Source organism: Ziziphus jujuba, chromosome 9 (genome assembly GCF_031755915.1).
Source record: "Ziziphus jujuba cultivar Dongzao chromosome 9, ASM3175591v1".
Lineage (NCBI taxonomy): Eukaryota > Viridiplantae > Streptophyta > Magnoliopsida > Rosales > Rhamnaceae > Ziziphus > Ziziphus jujuba.
This window is the reverse complement of record NC_083387.1, coordinates 29,276,446-29,293,393: the sequence shown is the minus strand read 5'-3', so window position 1 is coordinate 29,293,393 and position 16,948 is coordinate 29,276,446. Positions and strand designations below refer to the sequence as shown.

At 36.0% G+C, this 16,948-nt stretch overlaps 4 protein-coding genes across 12 annotated transcripts; 2 read left to right on the top strand and 2 right to left on the bottom strand.

The window, feature by feature from the left end:
* Window positions 1–2,388: 2,388 nt before the first annotated feature.
* LOC107427919 (plastoglobule-localized metallopeptidase 48, chloroplastic) lies at window positions 2,389–5,854 on the top strand. 4 transcript variants are annotated; one of them, XM_060820418.1, is made up of 9 exons: window positions 2,389–2,947; window positions 3,190–3,247; window positions 3,360–3,436; window positions 3,590–3,769; window positions 4,204–4,300; window positions 4,668–4,777; window positions 4,875–5,008; window positions 5,089–5,265; window positions 5,548–5,854. In XM_060820418.1, the coding sequence occupies exons 1-8, from the start codon at window positions 2,720–2,722 to the stop codon at window positions 5,213–5,215; spliced, it is 1,011 nt and encodes a 336-aa protein (XP_060676401.1). In that variant the 5' UTR covers window positions 2,389–2,719; the 3' UTR covers window positions 5,216–5,265; window positions 5,548–5,854. The 4 variants fall into 4 exon arrangements, with proteins under 4 accessions (XP_060676401.1, XP_048336756.2, XP_015893812.3 ...); XM_048480799.2 differs by having other exon boundaries at window positions 5,539–5,854; XM_016038326.4 differs by having other exon boundaries at window positions 2,398–2,947; window positions 5,578–5,854.
* A 365-nt stretch (window positions 5,855–6,219) lies between these two features.
* On the bottom strand, window positions 6,220–9,920 carry LOC107427920 (pentatricopeptide repeat-containing protein At5g56310). Of its 4 annotated transcripts, XM_048480797.2 has the most exons (4): window positions 8,231–9,920; window positions 7,824–8,031; window positions 7,181–7,703; window positions 6,220–6,808 (listed from the first exon to the last, which is right to left on the bottom strand). In XM_048480797.2, exon 1 carries the CDS (start codon window positions 9,885–9,887, stop codon window positions 8,433–8,435), a length of 1,455 nt encoding a protein of 484 aa, XP_048336754.2. In that variant the 5' UTR covers window positions 9,888–9,920; the 3' UTR covers window positions 6,220–6,808; window positions 7,181–7,703; window positions 7,824–8,031; window positions 8,231–8,432. The 4 variants fall into 4 exon arrangements, with proteins under 4 accessions (XP_048336754.2, XP_048336755.2, XP_015893815.3 ...); XM_048480798.2 differs by having other exon boundaries at window positions 7,181–7,723; window positions 7,824–9,920; XM_016038329.4 differs by having other exon boundaries at window positions 7,824–9,920.
* On the bottom strand, window positions 6,430–7,478 carry LOC107427907 (uncharacterized). The gene is made up of 2 exons (XM_060811294.1): window positions 7,181–7,478; window positions 6,430–6,698 (listed from the first exon to the last, which is right to left on the bottom strand). The coding sequence occupies exons 1-2, from the start codon at window positions 7,476–7,478 to the stop codon at window positions 6,430–6,432; spliced, it is 567 nt and encodes a 188-aa protein (XP_060667277.1).
* Window positions 9,921–10,637: 717 nt separating the features above from the next.
* LOC107427949 (sulfite oxidase) lies at window positions 10,638–16,236 on the top strand. 3 transcript variants are annotated; one of them, XM_025077572.3, is made up of 14 exons: window positions 10,638–10,776; window positions 10,874–11,003; window positions 11,272–11,387; window positions 11,504–11,566; window positions 11,698–11,734; window positions 11,879–11,960; window positions 12,206–12,247; window positions 12,906–13,024; window positions 13,144–13,239; window positions 13,803–13,913; window positions 14,040–14,141; window positions 14,457–14,504; window positions 14,618–14,833; window positions 15,780–16,236. In XM_025077572.3, the coding sequence occupies exons 2-14, from the start codon at window positions 10,929–10,931 to the stop codon at window positions 15,894–15,896; spliced, it is 1,224 nt and encodes a 407-aa protein (XP_024933340.2). In that variant the 5' UTR covers window positions 10,638–10,776; window positions 10,874–10,928; the 3' UTR covers window positions 15,897–16,236. The 3 variants fall into 3 exon arrangements, with proteins under 3 accessions (XP_024933340.2, XP_048337147.2, XP_048337146.2); XM_048481190.2 differs by lacking the exon at window positions 10,638–10,776 and having other exon boundaries at window positions 10,783–11,003; window positions 14,618–14,837; window positions 15,780–15,998; XM_048481189.2 differs by lacking the exons at window positions 10,638–10,776; window positions 12,206–12,247 and having other exon boundaries at window positions 10,784–11,003.
* Window positions 16,237–16,948: the final 712 nt, after the last annotated feature.

Genomic DNA, 16,948 nt, shown 5'->3' with positions numbered 1-16,948 from the left:
AAAAGCCTAACACCAATACCATGGTGAAATATAGAAGATGACTCCAACTCCCTTGCTAGCTCTGGCTCTATGTGTAAGATTTGATTTTGATTCTGGCTCAGAAGGAACGATCGCGGGCATGGGATTAGGAACAATCCAAAAGACGGGTTTATTCACAGTGGGTGGATGAAAACAAGGCTTATGCGCTTTTGCTTTTAAGTTATATACTCCAACTTTTGGATACCCACTAAATTGCCACATGTAGTCTATGAAGTATATTGAATTTTCTTGGAATAATTTTGAAGAATTTCTGGCCCAAATCGACTTTGTGGATTGGCATGTGCTCAAAAACAGAATTCCATCTCCCAAACTTTCTACCTTTTCCCATCATTTTCCATCATAGTCTATCTTGTACACATAAAAGTGGATCCGTTTCATGGCTGGCATACATGGAATGTCTAAAGCTTGTAGCACAATTAAAACATCGTCCAATGATTCTTCCCAGTAGTAATATTTCATTGTTGGGACTATTATATGAGGAAGCTTCTCAATATGGTTGTACGTTTTTCAAGGAAGCAATATGGGAAAAGTAATACTATTTTCGAACTCCCAAACTCCAACTGAGCCTGAGCCTGAGCCTTCATAGACCAATGCATAGAGCTTATCATTATGCCGTAATATATCCTTGTAGGAGTCATATCATACTGCTAAGTAGCCAAGTTCAGTCCATGTAGTAGAACTAGTATTAATAGTGTTTCCATGCGTGTAGATTGCAAGTCCTTTTCTATTTGAAACTACAATACTCCAGTTTTTGATACGAGATGGATCGGATGAGAGGATGGTTTTATAATTAGAAATTGCATGATCTTCTGCATGTAGAAAGAGATTTTCAATTGATGGGAGTAAAAATTCAACATTTGAACAAGGATCGAAGAGAGTTAGGTTCGATATAATCTTATCATAAATTACCAAAGAACCAGATGAAGATCCTATACCACATGATAGTATTTACCACAACCATTTGAGAAGTATACTTGTTCTTGACCTTGTATATCTTATTCTTTTCAACAGTGAAGAAGCAGTATGAATTGGTATTCTCGTCGTTGTCATTGCCATTGTCGTTGTCGTCTTTTAAGTGTAACATCATCCATGGAGTTGTATGAGACAAGTAGGGTGTAAAGGAGAAGAGGTATAGGAGTTTGCAGCCTTGTACCATGAATGACATATTGCTTTGAGCCGGACAATGTCGCCCACCTAAGATGAAGCTTTTTGAGGATTATTTCAAGGATTTCGGTTGGAACATCCAGCCAGTTTGGTTGTTGTTGTATTGAGCTTGTTGGCTCCGCCATTGTTGGTTCAGTTTCTACTTCTTCATTGATGCTTATGCTCTTTATCTTGTATATCTTTTGCTCTTCGAGGCTGAAAAAGCAGCTTGAATTGATATCTTCGTCTTCGTCTTCAGGAAGCATGAGCCATGGAGTTTGAGATGAGGAAAAGTATAGATTAGGAGAATGTATATAAGTTTGCAATCTCGCACCGTAAACAACAAACTGCTTTGAATAGAACAATGTCGCCGGCCGGAATAAGCAAGATTTTTGAGGACTAATTCGAGGATTTCGGCTGGAAGATCCAACCAGTTTGGTTGCTGTACAGACTACAGAGCTTGTCTCCCCCATTAATTGTTGGTTCAGCGTTTCTACTTCATGTTTATACCATTCAAAGCAAGGGTTTCCATATATGTGTGTTTTTCTTTCAAGGAGTTGATAAACTTGCGAAGAAAATAGAAATATAGTTAAAAATGAGAAGGAAAAAAAAAAAAAATTTGTTCACGTTCTTTTCTTATTCCCGGTCATTACTTTTTTTTTTGCTTATTCGAGGAATTTGAATTGAAAAATATGAAAATATTTTGGAGAATTTATTTTATTTTTGGATTTTTTTTTGCGAGATTTTTCAAATAAATTTTTGGTGATTTTATTTGAAAAAAAAAAAACTTTTATTTGAATAATTAAACAGCACAAATATAAGTCTAATTAAAATCACAAGGAAAAAGATATTATAGATATTTGTGCTTAAAAGAACAACAAAAAAACATCATTTGCGTACAAGAAATTGGAACCATAATAGTCCCAAAGTTAAACATAGCAAAACAACTCCCTCGCTGGTTTTCATATCTGCTTGGTGGGCATTGGATTAGGAACATTCCAAATGACAGGTCTATTCATATTAACATCATTATCAATTGGTCCATTAAAAACAAGGCTCTGCAACTTTTTCTTCCAAATTATATACCTCCAATTTTGAGAATTTTCTTTGCATTTCGACCCAAAATCGATCTGTCTCCCAAATTTTCGACCTTTTCCTCTTTTCTTATTTTTATTTTTATTCTTTTTGAGATTTGTTTTTAAAGGTTTGTTTGACATAATTACCCTTAACTTTTGTAGAAAACAACCAAATTAGAAACTTACAGGTTACCCCAATAGTCAACGGAAAACGAACTGGCGCCAAACGGTCACCATAAGTACGGCATGTGGACACAAAACCATCCAAATTACAAAAACCCGGCGACAAAAAATAAAAGAAAGGCAAAAAAATATCACCGATGTGTGCGCATTGCGCACCAATCAAATCTCTGAAGCCTAGAAATTGTGTATTTGCATAAACTATAAACCTCAGAGGCTAACGTACGCTTCCTGCAAAAAACGAACTCTCTGTGCTATTTGTTTCTGCAGCTGTGCTTCCCATGGCGTCCGTGCCTTTTCCTCCTCTCTTCCTCTGCTCCAACCCTAATTCTCTCGCTCTCGGTTCCATAGTTTCCGAAAAATTGAGGTTTGGTGGTTGTCGTGCTTTTGGATTGGGAACTGTCAGGAAGAGTCGGAGACGAACTGCTACTAGTTTTGTATGCAAAGCGTCCTCCGTTACTTTTCGCGATCTCGACGCCGACGATTTCCGCCATCCTCTTGATAAACAGGTTTATCTTCTTCTTTTTCTTCTTCAGAATTCATTTTTTTGTTGAAATTATGTCGAATTTTCAACTACATGTTTTCTATTTTGATTTCGGTATTTGATTGATATCGATGTTTTAAAAAGAATAAATAGAATAATTTATATATATATATATATATATATATATATATAAATATATATATAATTAAAAAAGAAATATATCGTTCTGTCTGTTATCTAATATTTCTAATACTTGTTTTTATGCAGAACACGCTGATTTTGAGGGCAATTCCGGGTTTGAATGAACTTGGAAAGGCTTTACTAGGTAAAAATTAAAATTCTTGGGAGAAATACCTGAATTTTTTTGGGTTTATTTTAATTCACTAGAATTCTGCTTATGGCTAATAATATTATACAACTTGTTTAATAATCAATAGCTATTGCAGGGTCTGTTACAGAGCAAATCATGCTTCTCGAGAATATAGGAACATCAGTTCTTGTTTCTAAAAATCAGGTTATTCAACTAATATATTAACATGATAATGGAAGTTTGAGTCTTTAACTAATTTCAGCAAAGAAGCTTTTTCAGTGAAGAGTCTAAATCCTCTAATAATGGAAGTTTTGAATACTATTCTTTTACTTATTTCTTGATTATTACTTGTATCAGCTATCTGAACTTCATCAATTGATGATTGAAGCCGCGGAGATACTGAACATCGAACCCCCAGACCTTTATGTTCGCCAAAGTCCTGTACCAAATGCATATACTTTGGCCGTAAGTGGTAAACAGCCATTTGTTGTTATTCATACCAGCCTTGTGGAGCTTTTGACACGAAAGGAGTTGCAGGTTAATATTTTTGTTACCAACAAGCTTTCGTCGTGTATCACATTTGATGGATTTTTTTATCCTTATTAGGTTCATTTTGTTTCTGGTATTTTCTGTTTTTTTTCTCGTCAATAAAATGGTCTTGTTAGAAAGACCAACAATTCACCGACCTAAAAAGATACAAACAGAAACTCTGAAAATATTGTCAATAAAACGCAAAATTGTTGCTAGAATGTCTGTGTATGTTTGTGTTATATAGATATGTATGTATTACGTTGTTACAGAATTTATGTTGGCATAAGTATGCGTTTTGCATGTGTGTATGGTGGTAGTGGTGTTTGGAGGTGAGGGGAGACGGGTGTTGGGCGGGGTAAGTGCATACTTGTTAAATTATAGTCTTGCTTCCTTTCAGATGATGCATGGCATTAACTTCCCACTATCCAAATTCGAAACAGGCTGTTTTGGCTCATGAGTTGGGTCATCTGAAATGTGACCATGGTGTCTGGCTTACGTTTGCAAATATTCTTACCCTTGGAGCTTATACTTTACCTGGTAGGTATTCGCTACTTTTATGCTTTGATTGAAGTTATTTCGTTACCTTATTCATTTATTAATCTGTTAGTCTAAAGCATTCACATGTTCAGTGTCATAGTTGACCCAGGAAATGTAAGTGCACTTTGAACCGTCACTTGTAGTGAAACCTGATTAGTTGGGGCAGCTTACCTGCTCCATAATGTTTTGATTTTCCCGAATACAATATTATCTGTAGGTTGCAAACCATCATGATGGAAATAAAATTGTTTTGGTTTCAATGCCATTGTCTAATTGGCAAATACTTTTGCTTGGGAACCAAAGTATTTTGCAAGTTCTGCATCATATGCCAAAATTAATGGGGCTTTAAATATTTTGTTTCTCACAGGGCTTGGTGGGTTTATAGCTCAGAGTTTAGAAGAACAGTTATTCCGTTGGCTTCGAGCAGCAGAGCTAACTTGTGATCGTGCAGCTTTACTTGTTGCTCAAGATCCTAAGGTATACGAACTAAAAAACTGCATGTTTTAATATAAACTACTCTATCATCTGTCTTATCTTGATTAGCTGATATTTACTTATAATTCTCCTACAAGAGGTGGTCATCTCTGTGCTGATGAAATTAGCTGGGGGTTGTCCATCTTTGGCTGAACAACTAAATGTGGATGCATTTCTAGAGCAAGCTCGATCTTATGAAAAAGCTTCATCAAGTCCAGTGGGGTGGTATATAAGGTAAAGTATAGCATGTGTACACCACCAAAGCTGTCGGGTTCTCGACATCCTTAATTGCCTAACGAATTCATTCGGTTCAGGAATGCTCAAACAAGGCAACTTTCACATCCTTTGCCTGTTCTACGAGCTCGTGAGATAGATGAATGGTCTAGAAGTACTGATTACAGAACTCTTCTGAAGCGTGCAATACAGACCAGTGCTGTATGAACAATTAAGCATTTCCCTGGAGATAGGAGTCAAAATTTTATAGCTGATAGGTAACTGATCAGTAGTTTTCATTTTTTACCACTTGTTTCTATTCTCATACTTATAATGTAGGTCATAATCATATGTTACCTTATCCATGGTTTTAGGAATTAGATATTTCACTTATGCCAATATTGATGTGGCAGTTAAATCAACCAATATGATTATTGGCTTTTTCTCTTTTTCTTTCCCACTGACGTGCATTGGCTAAATAGGTTTTTTAATGCATGCTTTTAGCTATGGAATATTATACCCAATGCTTAAATGTTGTCTAAATCTTTCAGTTGCTATAGGTATGGTGGTTTTTTTCTTTTATGTTTCAGTGTCCAATGGTTATCACATCACAGCAAGGTGCACAAAAGAGGAAAGGAAAGACTTGCTCAAGATTTAAATCTGCTATGAAACCTTCCAGTTACTGGATCTGAAGACTAACAATGAAGTCATAAGCTGGCTAGTTTTTCCATGTCAATTTTGTGCATTTTGCAATGTATAGTTGTCGAAGTATCATCTAATACTTGCATACAGTTCATATAGAATCAGGTTGTTGTGTAAGTTCTCGTTGGCACAGGTTCTCAAATATATCTGGAAATTTACTTTGTATTTTCCACAAGGTCAAAATGTAATTCTTTTTGTTATGTTAAAATGCTTATGTATACCACGACCTGTTTCTCTAAAGCTAAAGATTCAATATACAAGGCAAAAGACACTTCTAAACTCAGTAAGCATGGGACTTATCACTACATCTAATCCTTGTAGTTTGTAAACAACCTTTTCTTTTCGTGGTAGAAAATCATTCATAAACATAATTTCTGTGACTAGGATGAATAATCCAGTTTCAAAGAGAAGGCTGAATTTGAGTTAAACTAATCAGAAATTATATTCATCAGAAGAAAAAGTCCCCACATAGACATAGTCACCGAATCAATCCACCTAATAGAAGGAGCAAAATCTAATGCATTGAGAAATTTTTATGGAAATTACTTTATTAAAAGCATAGAGTGGCAACCAAATAGAGAGAAATCACAAAATGCAAGCGTATCTCAGTTTTAGCCCCAGAGAAGCATGCAAAACTACATCATCAATTACAGGACCACAGAACATACCATCTTCTGTTTGGCTTGTGGTGTAGCTATGGAAACTGATTAGAGTCACGCTCAAATCTGCTTTGAACTTCATCAAGAAATCCTTGGATGATCCAGTTCCATTGCGCTTCGTAGAGTGAAATTCTGAACTGTTGATCCGGCTTGAGCTGCTACTATAAAATCTTTCCCACAAGAGTTATTAGCATCTCCCAGTTTGAATTCCAAGTCATAAGTTGAACCCTCTTTGAGGGCTGCAGCAGTTTCTATTCCAGTTGAAACCCCAGAGAGAAGCTCAATTGCAGCATTGCCTTGGGAGACAAAAAAGTGTTCAGAGTCTGTATACCTCCTATCACAGACCACCCCTGTAATGGGGATTGAACAGGACTAGACGCTGGATCAATCAGAATTCCCTCAGTTGAGTCATTCAGCAATTCCGCACCAAATTCAAATCCTTCATTTAGTAGCAGATTCTCTGTATCAATAAAAAATTTTGCAGTAAATTTAGTTAGATGAAAATTCAAATGATTACATTAAATTCCTTCATAATTATAATCAACAAATTCTTTGATTCTCTAAAAATTGATCCAATTGAATACATATAGCAGAGACATGGATTAATCCAGGCAAAAACAGGGTAACAAACAAATCAAGGTGAAAATGCCATTAAGCAAATGCTAGATGAAAGCTATAGCCCAAAGAACAGTTTCAGCTTAAAAAAGGTTTCCCTTCCTAGAAAAGCATTCAGAATGCTCAGTTTTCACATTTTCCCAAAATTTGATGAAGACAATAAGTACAGAAAAGGACCAAGAATTCATTCGTTTTATGGGGTCAGAAATTTACATACCATTGCCTTGACCTATTTTTGGGATGCTCTTGAGAAGAAGATTATCAATCACCGGCCAGCAGATGAAGCTAGAATTTGACTCTGCCGTCTGGCTTTGACGCACAAGGCTAATAGGCTCTTCCTCATCCCAGCTACCGAAAAATTGGCCATAGCTGACCCAATTCTCATTCCCATAATGCTGCTTCAAAGTAAAAAACCCTTTACCATCTGGTGCAGCCACAACTATACCAGCATTGGATGAACAATTCTGACCACCTGGGACAATTGTGAATGTAAGTAAGTAATGCATGTAGTCCATATCGGCAATGAATGTCTGGTTGATCTTGCCATCTTCACCCAACTGTATGGCATGTCCGTTTTCCGGCAAAGCTATGGTTTTTTTGACTGGCTGTTACTTACGGGACCGTCCATTCAAATGTCCATCCAGGAATTGTATTGTTTTGGCTCGATAACACAACGGTGTTTGTTGAATATTTCGGCAAATTTGATGGTGGAGATTCAAAGTTTGGATTCTGCAGAGGATCTGTAAATGAAAATGGAGCTCTGATTACAGAAAACAAGAAAAGATTCTTAAGTTTGATTATGACTATTCATTTTTCTGATTTGGTCCTTGGTTGAGACAGAAAAGGGTTTGTAAGTTTACCTGCAGTTGCTAATGCCGTGAATAGAAGCAGAAGAAAGAGTTTTCCCGGCAGCATTTTTCTTCCTAGAGATTAGAGAGGGTGGAGTAAACACTACAAACTCTGTGTGAACTTGGGAAGCTGTTTGTTGTGCTCATTTATATCATGTCGTACACTTGTTTTCCAAGTTGACTTCAGGAAATTGACCACGGCACTCTTTTAAAACTTTATCTAATTAGGGAAATTTGAAGCAGTTTAATGATTTTGGAGAGGCACATGCACATTCCATGAAAGGACAAAGCACATATTAGACAGTAGACACATCAATTGATGGACAAAGCACACGTTGGAATTGAATCAAACGATACTGCTCTTTAGACGAACAATCTTCTTTGCAACCCCAATATTTCAATTTATTTTCCATACCAACCTTTAAACGCCCCTTGGGCTCTTTCCGGACCCAGCAAGACAAGTAATGGTCCCAACAAACAAGATGTGGCATATGGAAGGAAGAACTTTGAAATTGTTGATTAGAAAAACCAGGATCAAGGTCTCATTCTACACCTTGCATGAGTTTTCCTTGCTTGCTAACCAAGAACGCATTTATGCCCATAAGAAATTTCGATGCAAATTTAAACATCGTCTACAAGGCTCCACCCAGGTCTTTTCTTGAGCTTCCTTCTTCTCATCACCTTCCTCAGTCTCAAAACATCATCCCACCGTCCGGCCTTTGCATATGTATTTGACAAAACAACATGAACAGTATGGTTGTCGGGTTCCAAGACAAGAATTTCTTTTGATACTCTTTCGGCAATCTCACAATTCCCATGGTTTCTACAAGCTTCCAATAGAGCACCTAAAATCACCACATCCGCTTGCCATACCATTCCCCTTATCAACTCCTCTGCCTCTAGCAACTTCCCACCCTTCCCAAGAAGATCAACCATGCACCCATAATGTTCGATCTTTGGCTCAATGCCATACACCCTTTTCATTGATGTGAAGATCTCTTGGCCAGAATCAACCAAACCGGCATGGCAACAGGCAGATAAAACCCCAATGAATGTGATATCATTCGGCGCAACCTGCTCTTTCTCTAGTTTCCGGAAGAGACTGAGAGCTTCTGCACCATGTCCATTAGTAGCCAACCCGCATATCATGGCATTCCAAGTTGCAATGTTCTTTCCTTTCATGCCATCAAACAAACTCTGAGCCACTGATATTGCCCCATTCTTCGCATACATGTCAACCAATGCCGTTCCAAGAATCACACCCATTTCAATCCCCTTCTCTTTCATAAAAGCATGGATTTTTTCTCCCAATTCCAAACAATTCGATTGACCACAAGCCGACAAGACAGAGGCCAAAGTTGCAGCATTTGGTTCATATCCTTCTGCCACCATCTGATCAAAAAGCAACAAAGCCTCATCAGAACGAAAATTCTGAGCATACCCACAAACCATTGTCGTCCAAATACTTAAATTCCTCTCAGGTAATTCATCAAACACCAATCGGCCATCATCCAAACTACCCAACACAGAATAACCCCTCACCAAGCCATTAACCACATGCAAATCCAAATCCAACCCAAATTTTACGACCTGGGTATGAACTTGTTTGCAAGATTTAAGCGAACGAGAGTTAGAGCAGGCTTTAAGAACAAAAGGGAAAGTGTGATTTCCCGGTACAACGCCGAGCCTCCTCATTTTCACATAGAGATATATAGCTTCACAAGGATTTGAACCACTAGCTTGAGCTCTAATGAGGGTGTTCCACATAAAGCCATTCGGTTCTGGGAGGTTCCGAAAAATCCTGAGAGCGTAACTCAAATCGCCCAACTCGGAAAGAGCGCAAAAGGAGAGCAATCTGCTCGCCGCAAAGTTGTCGTGGATGCGAGCAGAGACGACCATCTGGGCGTGGACTTGCTTGAGTTGGTCCATGGAAGAGCATTTGTCTGCGAGCAGAGAAAGCTGTGGAGGTCTTGGTAATGGTGGAAGAGAAGCGTAGCTCAAGAAGAAACGACGACGGATTGGGAAGTTGCAGAAGAAGCGTGGTTTTGGCGCGAGCATTGGGAAAGAAAGAGCCATCCAAGGCTCGTCTTTTACCTTTTTTTTTTTTTTTTTTTTTTTTTCAATTATTGGAAAAACAAAAGAAATTGTTTGATTTGATTTATTTATTTGAATTATTATATTAATTGAATTCAAGTTTTAGCTTTATGGTGTAATATAAATTAATTTTAATATATATATATATATATATACATATATTTATCTGTATGAAACTTGAGGGTTGTTGCGAATTAATTACAAAAAACCATCCACCACTCTATCTATACAATTGCACAAAAGATTTATTGAAAATTTATAAAATATTTTTATTTTCATCTTTTAATAAATATGGTAAAGAAAATAGCTGTTTCAAAAGCATATATATCACAAAAAAAATAAAAATATAATGTGATATTTACAAGCACATATACACTTTTTTTTTTTTTTATATTTTCCTTAAAAAAACAACTAAAAACTTAATTCCAAAGATAAGTTATTCTTATCTTTGTTTCCTCTCACGATTCCAATTTTGAAGAAACATTAAGAATACTTATCAAAATGGCATATTATCAATTTGGTATTTAAACTTTTTCTTCAAAAAAGCAACATTGCTTTTCAATTATGACATGTTGTCGAATATATATATTATATACATATATTTTTATTTACATCAATTTAGTTAAAAAATATTATTCACTTAACCATAAAAAACTCTTTGTTAAAATTACATTATTATATTATATAATTTTTTCAGGTTTTTTAGAAGGGGAAAAATACAGAATAAAATAATTAAAAAGTAAAAAAATGGCCAACCGTATTCGTTTGTGTTGGAGAGGCAATTTGGAGCGCATATTGCCACTTGCCACTTGCCACCAAAACACGCTCTTCACTGCCACCATTCGCTACGTTTTAACCGAGGAAGAGAAGGGTCTCTCTCTCTCTCTCTCTGTGCAACTCTCTCTATCTTTTTTTCTGTCCCTCTTTCTCGAGAAAATCCTCCCATTTCTTTCTCTTTCGATTCGCAGAGTAGAGCAGTGGCTTTTGGGTACATCGAGTTTTGAGGAAACTTTGGGGGTAGAAATGCCGGGCCTTACAGCTCCTTCAGATTATTCGCAAGACCCACCTCGGCATCCTTGCCTCCGTATCAATTCTAAGGCAAGATTTCTAGTTTTCCTTCACCCTTCTTTGTTAATCTGATCCTACCCATGATTTTTTTTTTTGAATTTTTTATCTTGTTTTTGTGATTTTTGTCTGTCATGATGAACATCGTGGTGTTGATTTTGATGAATTTGTGGCTGATTGAATGACATGAACGTAGTTTGTGTTGTATAAAAACTTTGAATCTTAACGAAATTTAATGCTGGATTTTATTTAAAGAGTAAATTTTATTGTTGTTGTTGTTGTTGCTGTTGTTGTTGTGCAGCAACCTTTTAATGCTGAGCCACCGCGTTCGGCTTTGATAAACTCGTATGTGACTCCCGTGGATTTGTTCTACAAGAGGAATCACGGCCCAATTCCAATAGTTGATGACATAGAAAGGTTCTCTTCCCCATTTCCTGAAATTGTACAAAAACGTTTTAGTTGATTTTAAATTAAAAAAAAAAAAAAATACTTTTATCAACGTTAGCTGATTTTGTATATGTTTTTGGGACCAGATATTCAGTTACTATATCTGGTTTGGTAGAAGATCCCAGGAAGCTATCAATGAAAGATATCAGGTTAGTGCTGGAACAGGGGATTGTGTTTTGGAAGTATTGAATTTTTTCTTTTTTCTTTTTTGGGTAAATGTAAAATACAAGGTCCTTGAACATGATATTAAAAGTGTTTTTTTTTTTTTTTTAAATGTCAGGATGCTTCCCAAGTATGATGTCACTGCAACATTGCAGGTTTGTTCTGTTAAACACGTATTGTTGCCATATCTGTGATCTGTTTGAGCCCTTGTTAACTCTTTATCCTCAATTAAGGAAACAATTTAGTTTTGTTCCTGAATTGGCATTGACATGGATATTTGGGTTCTATGGGTTATACAGTGTGCAGGCAATAGAAGAACGGCTATGAGCAAAACAAGAAAAGTGAAGGGAGTTGGGTGGGATGTCTCGGCTATAGGAAATGGTTTGTAGCTCAACTCTTGATGAATAATTTTCTGTTCTATGATATGGTTATTGGAAGTATTATTGTCGACTGTGGGCTTCTACTTAATTTGTAATTTGTCTTTTTTGTTTTCTTGTAGTTATGGAAGTCTCTTTGGAAGATTAATGTTAATTGATTGAAGTATTGGATTAGTGGTACTTTTGTTATGCCTTTCTTACCCTCTTCAGTTGTTTCTCCACCTTTGGTTTTTGTATGCTTTGGGCTAGGATACATGAAACTCAGGAAGGAAGGGATGGAATCATGCACAGGTTATTGACAAACTAATGTATCAGAAAGGAGTTAATATGACAAAATTTTGTCCACATGTATTTGTGGAGTGTTTATCTGATGTCTGTATTGTGAAGATGGAATCTTGGTACTTCAATGTCTCTTTACAGCCTTAGAATCTTGTGATTTCATTTATCCTGTTTTGCTTCTTTCTGTTGGTTATATAATCTTCAGTTACATTCAACATTAATGGTGCTTTATGGAACTTTTCCTTTCTTGCTAATTTTATATATAGATTTTCTACCTTAGGTTTAATGTTTTTCCTTCTACTACTTTATTTACTTCCCTTCTTTTTGGTAGATGCATGTGTTTGTAAGCTATGATACCTCTGGCTTCCTTGGTAGTCATTTTCATGTTAATGTTTATACAAATTCCATAATTGATTTTCTCTTCAAGTAATGCAAACTTGAGCAGTGAAGGAAAGACTATATTTCCCTTCCTAACCTAAAATGGGAATTTTCTTGCTGTGTGCTAAATGGATTTGACAACATATTTTGTAGTTTAGTCTTAAGTACACTGGAAAGACTTTTTTATTTATTTTTGTTATCTCAAACATACTAAATTTTTCTCTTAAACATAGGCTAGAGCCAGATTGTTTATCGGCTACATCATCATTTTTTTTCTTTAACCTCCTTACAGCTGTATGGGGTGGTGCGAAATTGGCTGATGTCCTTGCACTTATTGGAATTCCTAAGTTAGCAAGTTCCACTAAAACAGGAGGAAGACATGTGGAATTTGTAAGCGTTGATAAGTGTAAGGTACAGCTTTTTCCTCATAAGTATTATTCTGAGGATTGTTTTTTCGCTCCGTTTCTTATGGCAATTTCTCTTGGATGTATAAATGTTTGAATGTTTTGTATAATGGTTGATTTATATAGGAGGAAAATGGAGGTCCCTACAAGGCATCTATTCCCCTTATACAGGCTACAAACCCTGAAGCAGATGTTCTACTTGCTTACGAGATGAATGGAGAGGTAATTCTATATGCCTAAATGTTATATTTTCTGCTTTAAAGCCTTCTGAAAAACTCAACTTGGCTTCTTGAGGTACGAGTGAATTCTTTCCTGTCTGCTGTTCATTTATCTTTAGTTTAACTGTTGCATTATATCTTCTTAAATTCTACTTTGTGTTCCTTACTTTCATTCTGACTCCTATGCTATTCCTCAAATTGGAAGCCTGTAGACTGTGTTTTTTGAGTTCAGAGGAGCTTGCTTTTAAGTGCATTTCTTCTTGCTGGAAATCCCTTTGATTTAGCCATTGTAAAATTTTTTAATGTCAAATGTGATTTGACTGAAAGATGTCCTCCACTTTAATGGAGTTTTATTGCATTTTGTGAATATATATATATTTATCTATATATTTGCATTTGAATATGGGTCTGTCTCCAGGGCAAATTTTCCTTTTAAAAAAAAAGTTTGAAACTTATTTATTTATTTTTTTTTTTTTTGCTTACCTTTCTTTTGATGCTTCTGATTGTTGGAACATAATAAATTACCAAGTTATTTTCTCATTTGACTCTGCTTTTATCATGCTAAAGACGCTTAACAGGGATCATGGATATCCATTGCGTGTTGTTGTCCCTGGTGTTATCGGTGCACGCTCTGTTAAATGGCTTGATTCAATTAATATAATTGCAGATGAATGCCAGGTTAGGAAATGCTTTAGTGTACAAAATTTCCTTCTGTTCTTTTTTTTTTTTGTACTTTGAAAATTTGCTTTTGCTCTAATCTCTTGCGGAGTCTACATGATTAATGTTACATTGACTACCTAGCAGGGTTTCTTTATGCAAAAGGACTACAAAATGTTCCCACCTTCAGTGGATTGGGATAATATAAATTGGTCTACCAGGAGGCCACAAATGGATTTCCCTGTTCAGGTATTACCATACAATGGTACTTGCTAGATTAGTTGATGCTTCTATGCTAGATATGTATAATTTGGTAAAGAAAAAGCATAAGTATCATAAATGCAATTAACCTTTTTTATTTGGACAACTAATGCAGTTAAGATTCACTTTAATGTGATGAGTAGCTCTATCCAAGGTTGGTTAGGTAGAGTTTTTATTCAAATGCAGTTTTGATTGAATCATGTGAAAGAAAGGATAATATTTTTTGTGCAATAATTACCTTACTAGTGAATTTTCTGTTACATTTATTTTACAATTGTCTGATTTACATATGCTGATTGACAGAGTGCAATCTGTTCTTTGGAGGATGTGAATGTAGTGCGGCCTGGAAAGGTTGGTTTAAAGTACAATTGTAGGTTTATTTGGCTCTTTTGCATACACAATATTTTTGTGCTTTTGCAGTCTTTTATGGACTTTGACCACGATGTCAATTTACTCCATTGCAGGTACCAGTACGTGGATACGCAGTATCAGGAGGTGGTCGTGGAATTGAAAGAGTAGATGTGTCGGTTGATGGAGGAAAAACTTGGGTGGAAGCAACTAGATACCAGAAGATTGGCACCCCATATATTTCAGATGATGCAAGCAGTGACAAATGGGCATGGGTGCTCTTCGAAGCCACAGTTGATGTCCCAAACAACACTGAAATTGTTGCTAAAGCAGTATGTCATGTTTCCTTTGATAACATTTTGATTCTCCAATGCATTTGCTAAATAGTTAAGCCTCATACTTAATTTCTTATATGCATATTGTATAAACTAGTCCTATTCAAGATTTACCCGAACTGAAAACCTTTTGTCTCATCTGATTGTCAAAGCATCTCTTTGTTCCGCATAAGACATAGAGAAGTTCACAAAGTACTCAACTAATATGATTATAAACTTCAACACAAAAATTTTAAAGTATGTATAAACAATTTTCGAATTGTATGATAATAAAATAATCTTGATAACGAGCTATATGATTCATAGCCTGGTCAATTCTTAACTAATAGGTTAATGGTCTGTGTTTGTTTGTTTTGAAGCCTAAGCATTTTATAAACCACCAATTTATGAGCAGTTGAATGTCAACTAGTTCTCGCTGAAGAACTAACCTTAAATAGCCTGGATGACATGTTTGTTGGACTCGTCGTTGTTGTCTTGACATGGAGAGACTGTGCTTGTCTGGTTAGGTAGAATCTTTAGCATGGATTTCTGGCATCTAAGTTTCTTTTCCGTGACCATACTATATGCTAATTTTCAATTGTAGGATCTAGTGATTCATTATTATATGCTAGGAGTTTGCCCATTATAGTCCCTTGTTCTTCCAAGTACAGCCTGGACCTAACCTAGTGAGAAAATATCACGACTCTTTTGACTTCAGGGCAATCCACGTGTTTGAAGTTTAATTTCCATTCTTCCTGGTCTGCGACACGTATGCTGATACGTACTACATTCCAAAAAAAGTCATTTTCAATAAACTACTTCTCTGTTCATATTTTTTGGCCTGTTGCTTGATCCTTATCCAGTCCCAGACCATGAGACTTTATGGTTGTCTTGGACGGCTGGGACTAGATAACAGTTTAAACTACTTTTGTATGCCTTATGCTTACCATTTTCTAATGTGCAGGTTGATTCAGCAGCAAATGTGCAGCCTCAAAATGTGGAAAGCATATGGAATCTGAGAGGGATATTGAACACCTCATGGCATGGGGTTCAAGTTCGAGTTGGTCACTCAAACATGTAAAAGACCAAACCCTAGAAAGATTCATGGTTTGTTCTTGTAATCTGTGAGGGCCTGCTTTCCATGTGATAATGCCAATATAAACCAGTTTACATGTTGAAGCTTTGTAGGTGGGTGGGGGCATTTGCTGGCAGTGCATTTAACCACTGTAGTCCTTTAGGTTGGCTTGTCTCATCAATCTGTTGTTTGGGTCATATTTCAGTGGATGTCTACAATAAAGCAAGTAATAATAGCCAGACAAGTTAGATTGGAAAACTTTCACCCACTACATTTGGGGTTTTGGACTGACTTAGCTTGTTTCTTTTCTTTTCTTATTTTTATTATTATTATTATTATTTTTTTACTGGCCAAGGGAAGAAGGTACATTGTATTAAGAACTCATAATTGACTAGTGTTTGAAATGGGGGTAAGGGGAAATTTCCTTTTATTAAAAAAAAAAAAAAAAAAAAAAAAGGCCTGAAATGGGAACCCATAATCCCTTATCTTCAACTTTTTTGTTTAATCAAATGATTAACAGTTACTTCCTCCATTAGCTTTCTCTAGGTTTACAGTTTCCCATCATTTTCCTTGGGTATTTTGAGCACGTGTCTTTTTCTTTTTTCTTTTGGTGAAACTATACTTGTCTGCATCTTCTTTTATTTATTTATTTTTATTATTATTGTTTTTCTCTCTAGATGGGAGCCTGGGATATTGACAAATAGCCTTGCACATGGTTTGAACTGACCCATCAAAAAACAGTGTTTCGTAGATATGCAAATAAACAAAACAATCGAAATTTAAGGACTGGAAAGTGTAAAGTAATAATTCTAATTTTGTGGTCCTCTGAAGAGGGCTTTAATTGTGATGTCTACTCTCTACCATTAAAAAAAAGAAATAAAAAAATGGTGGCCCTACCACTAGTTTTAGCAATATTAATAATTGTAACAAGTAAGCTCACCTAGTCCAGCACTAAAGAAGGTCAAAATTGCAATCACCCTCCAAGTCCCATCGTTTTTTGGCCAGGTTTTCGCATGAAAATGTTATTAATATAAGCACTAAGTACAATGTTCGATGAA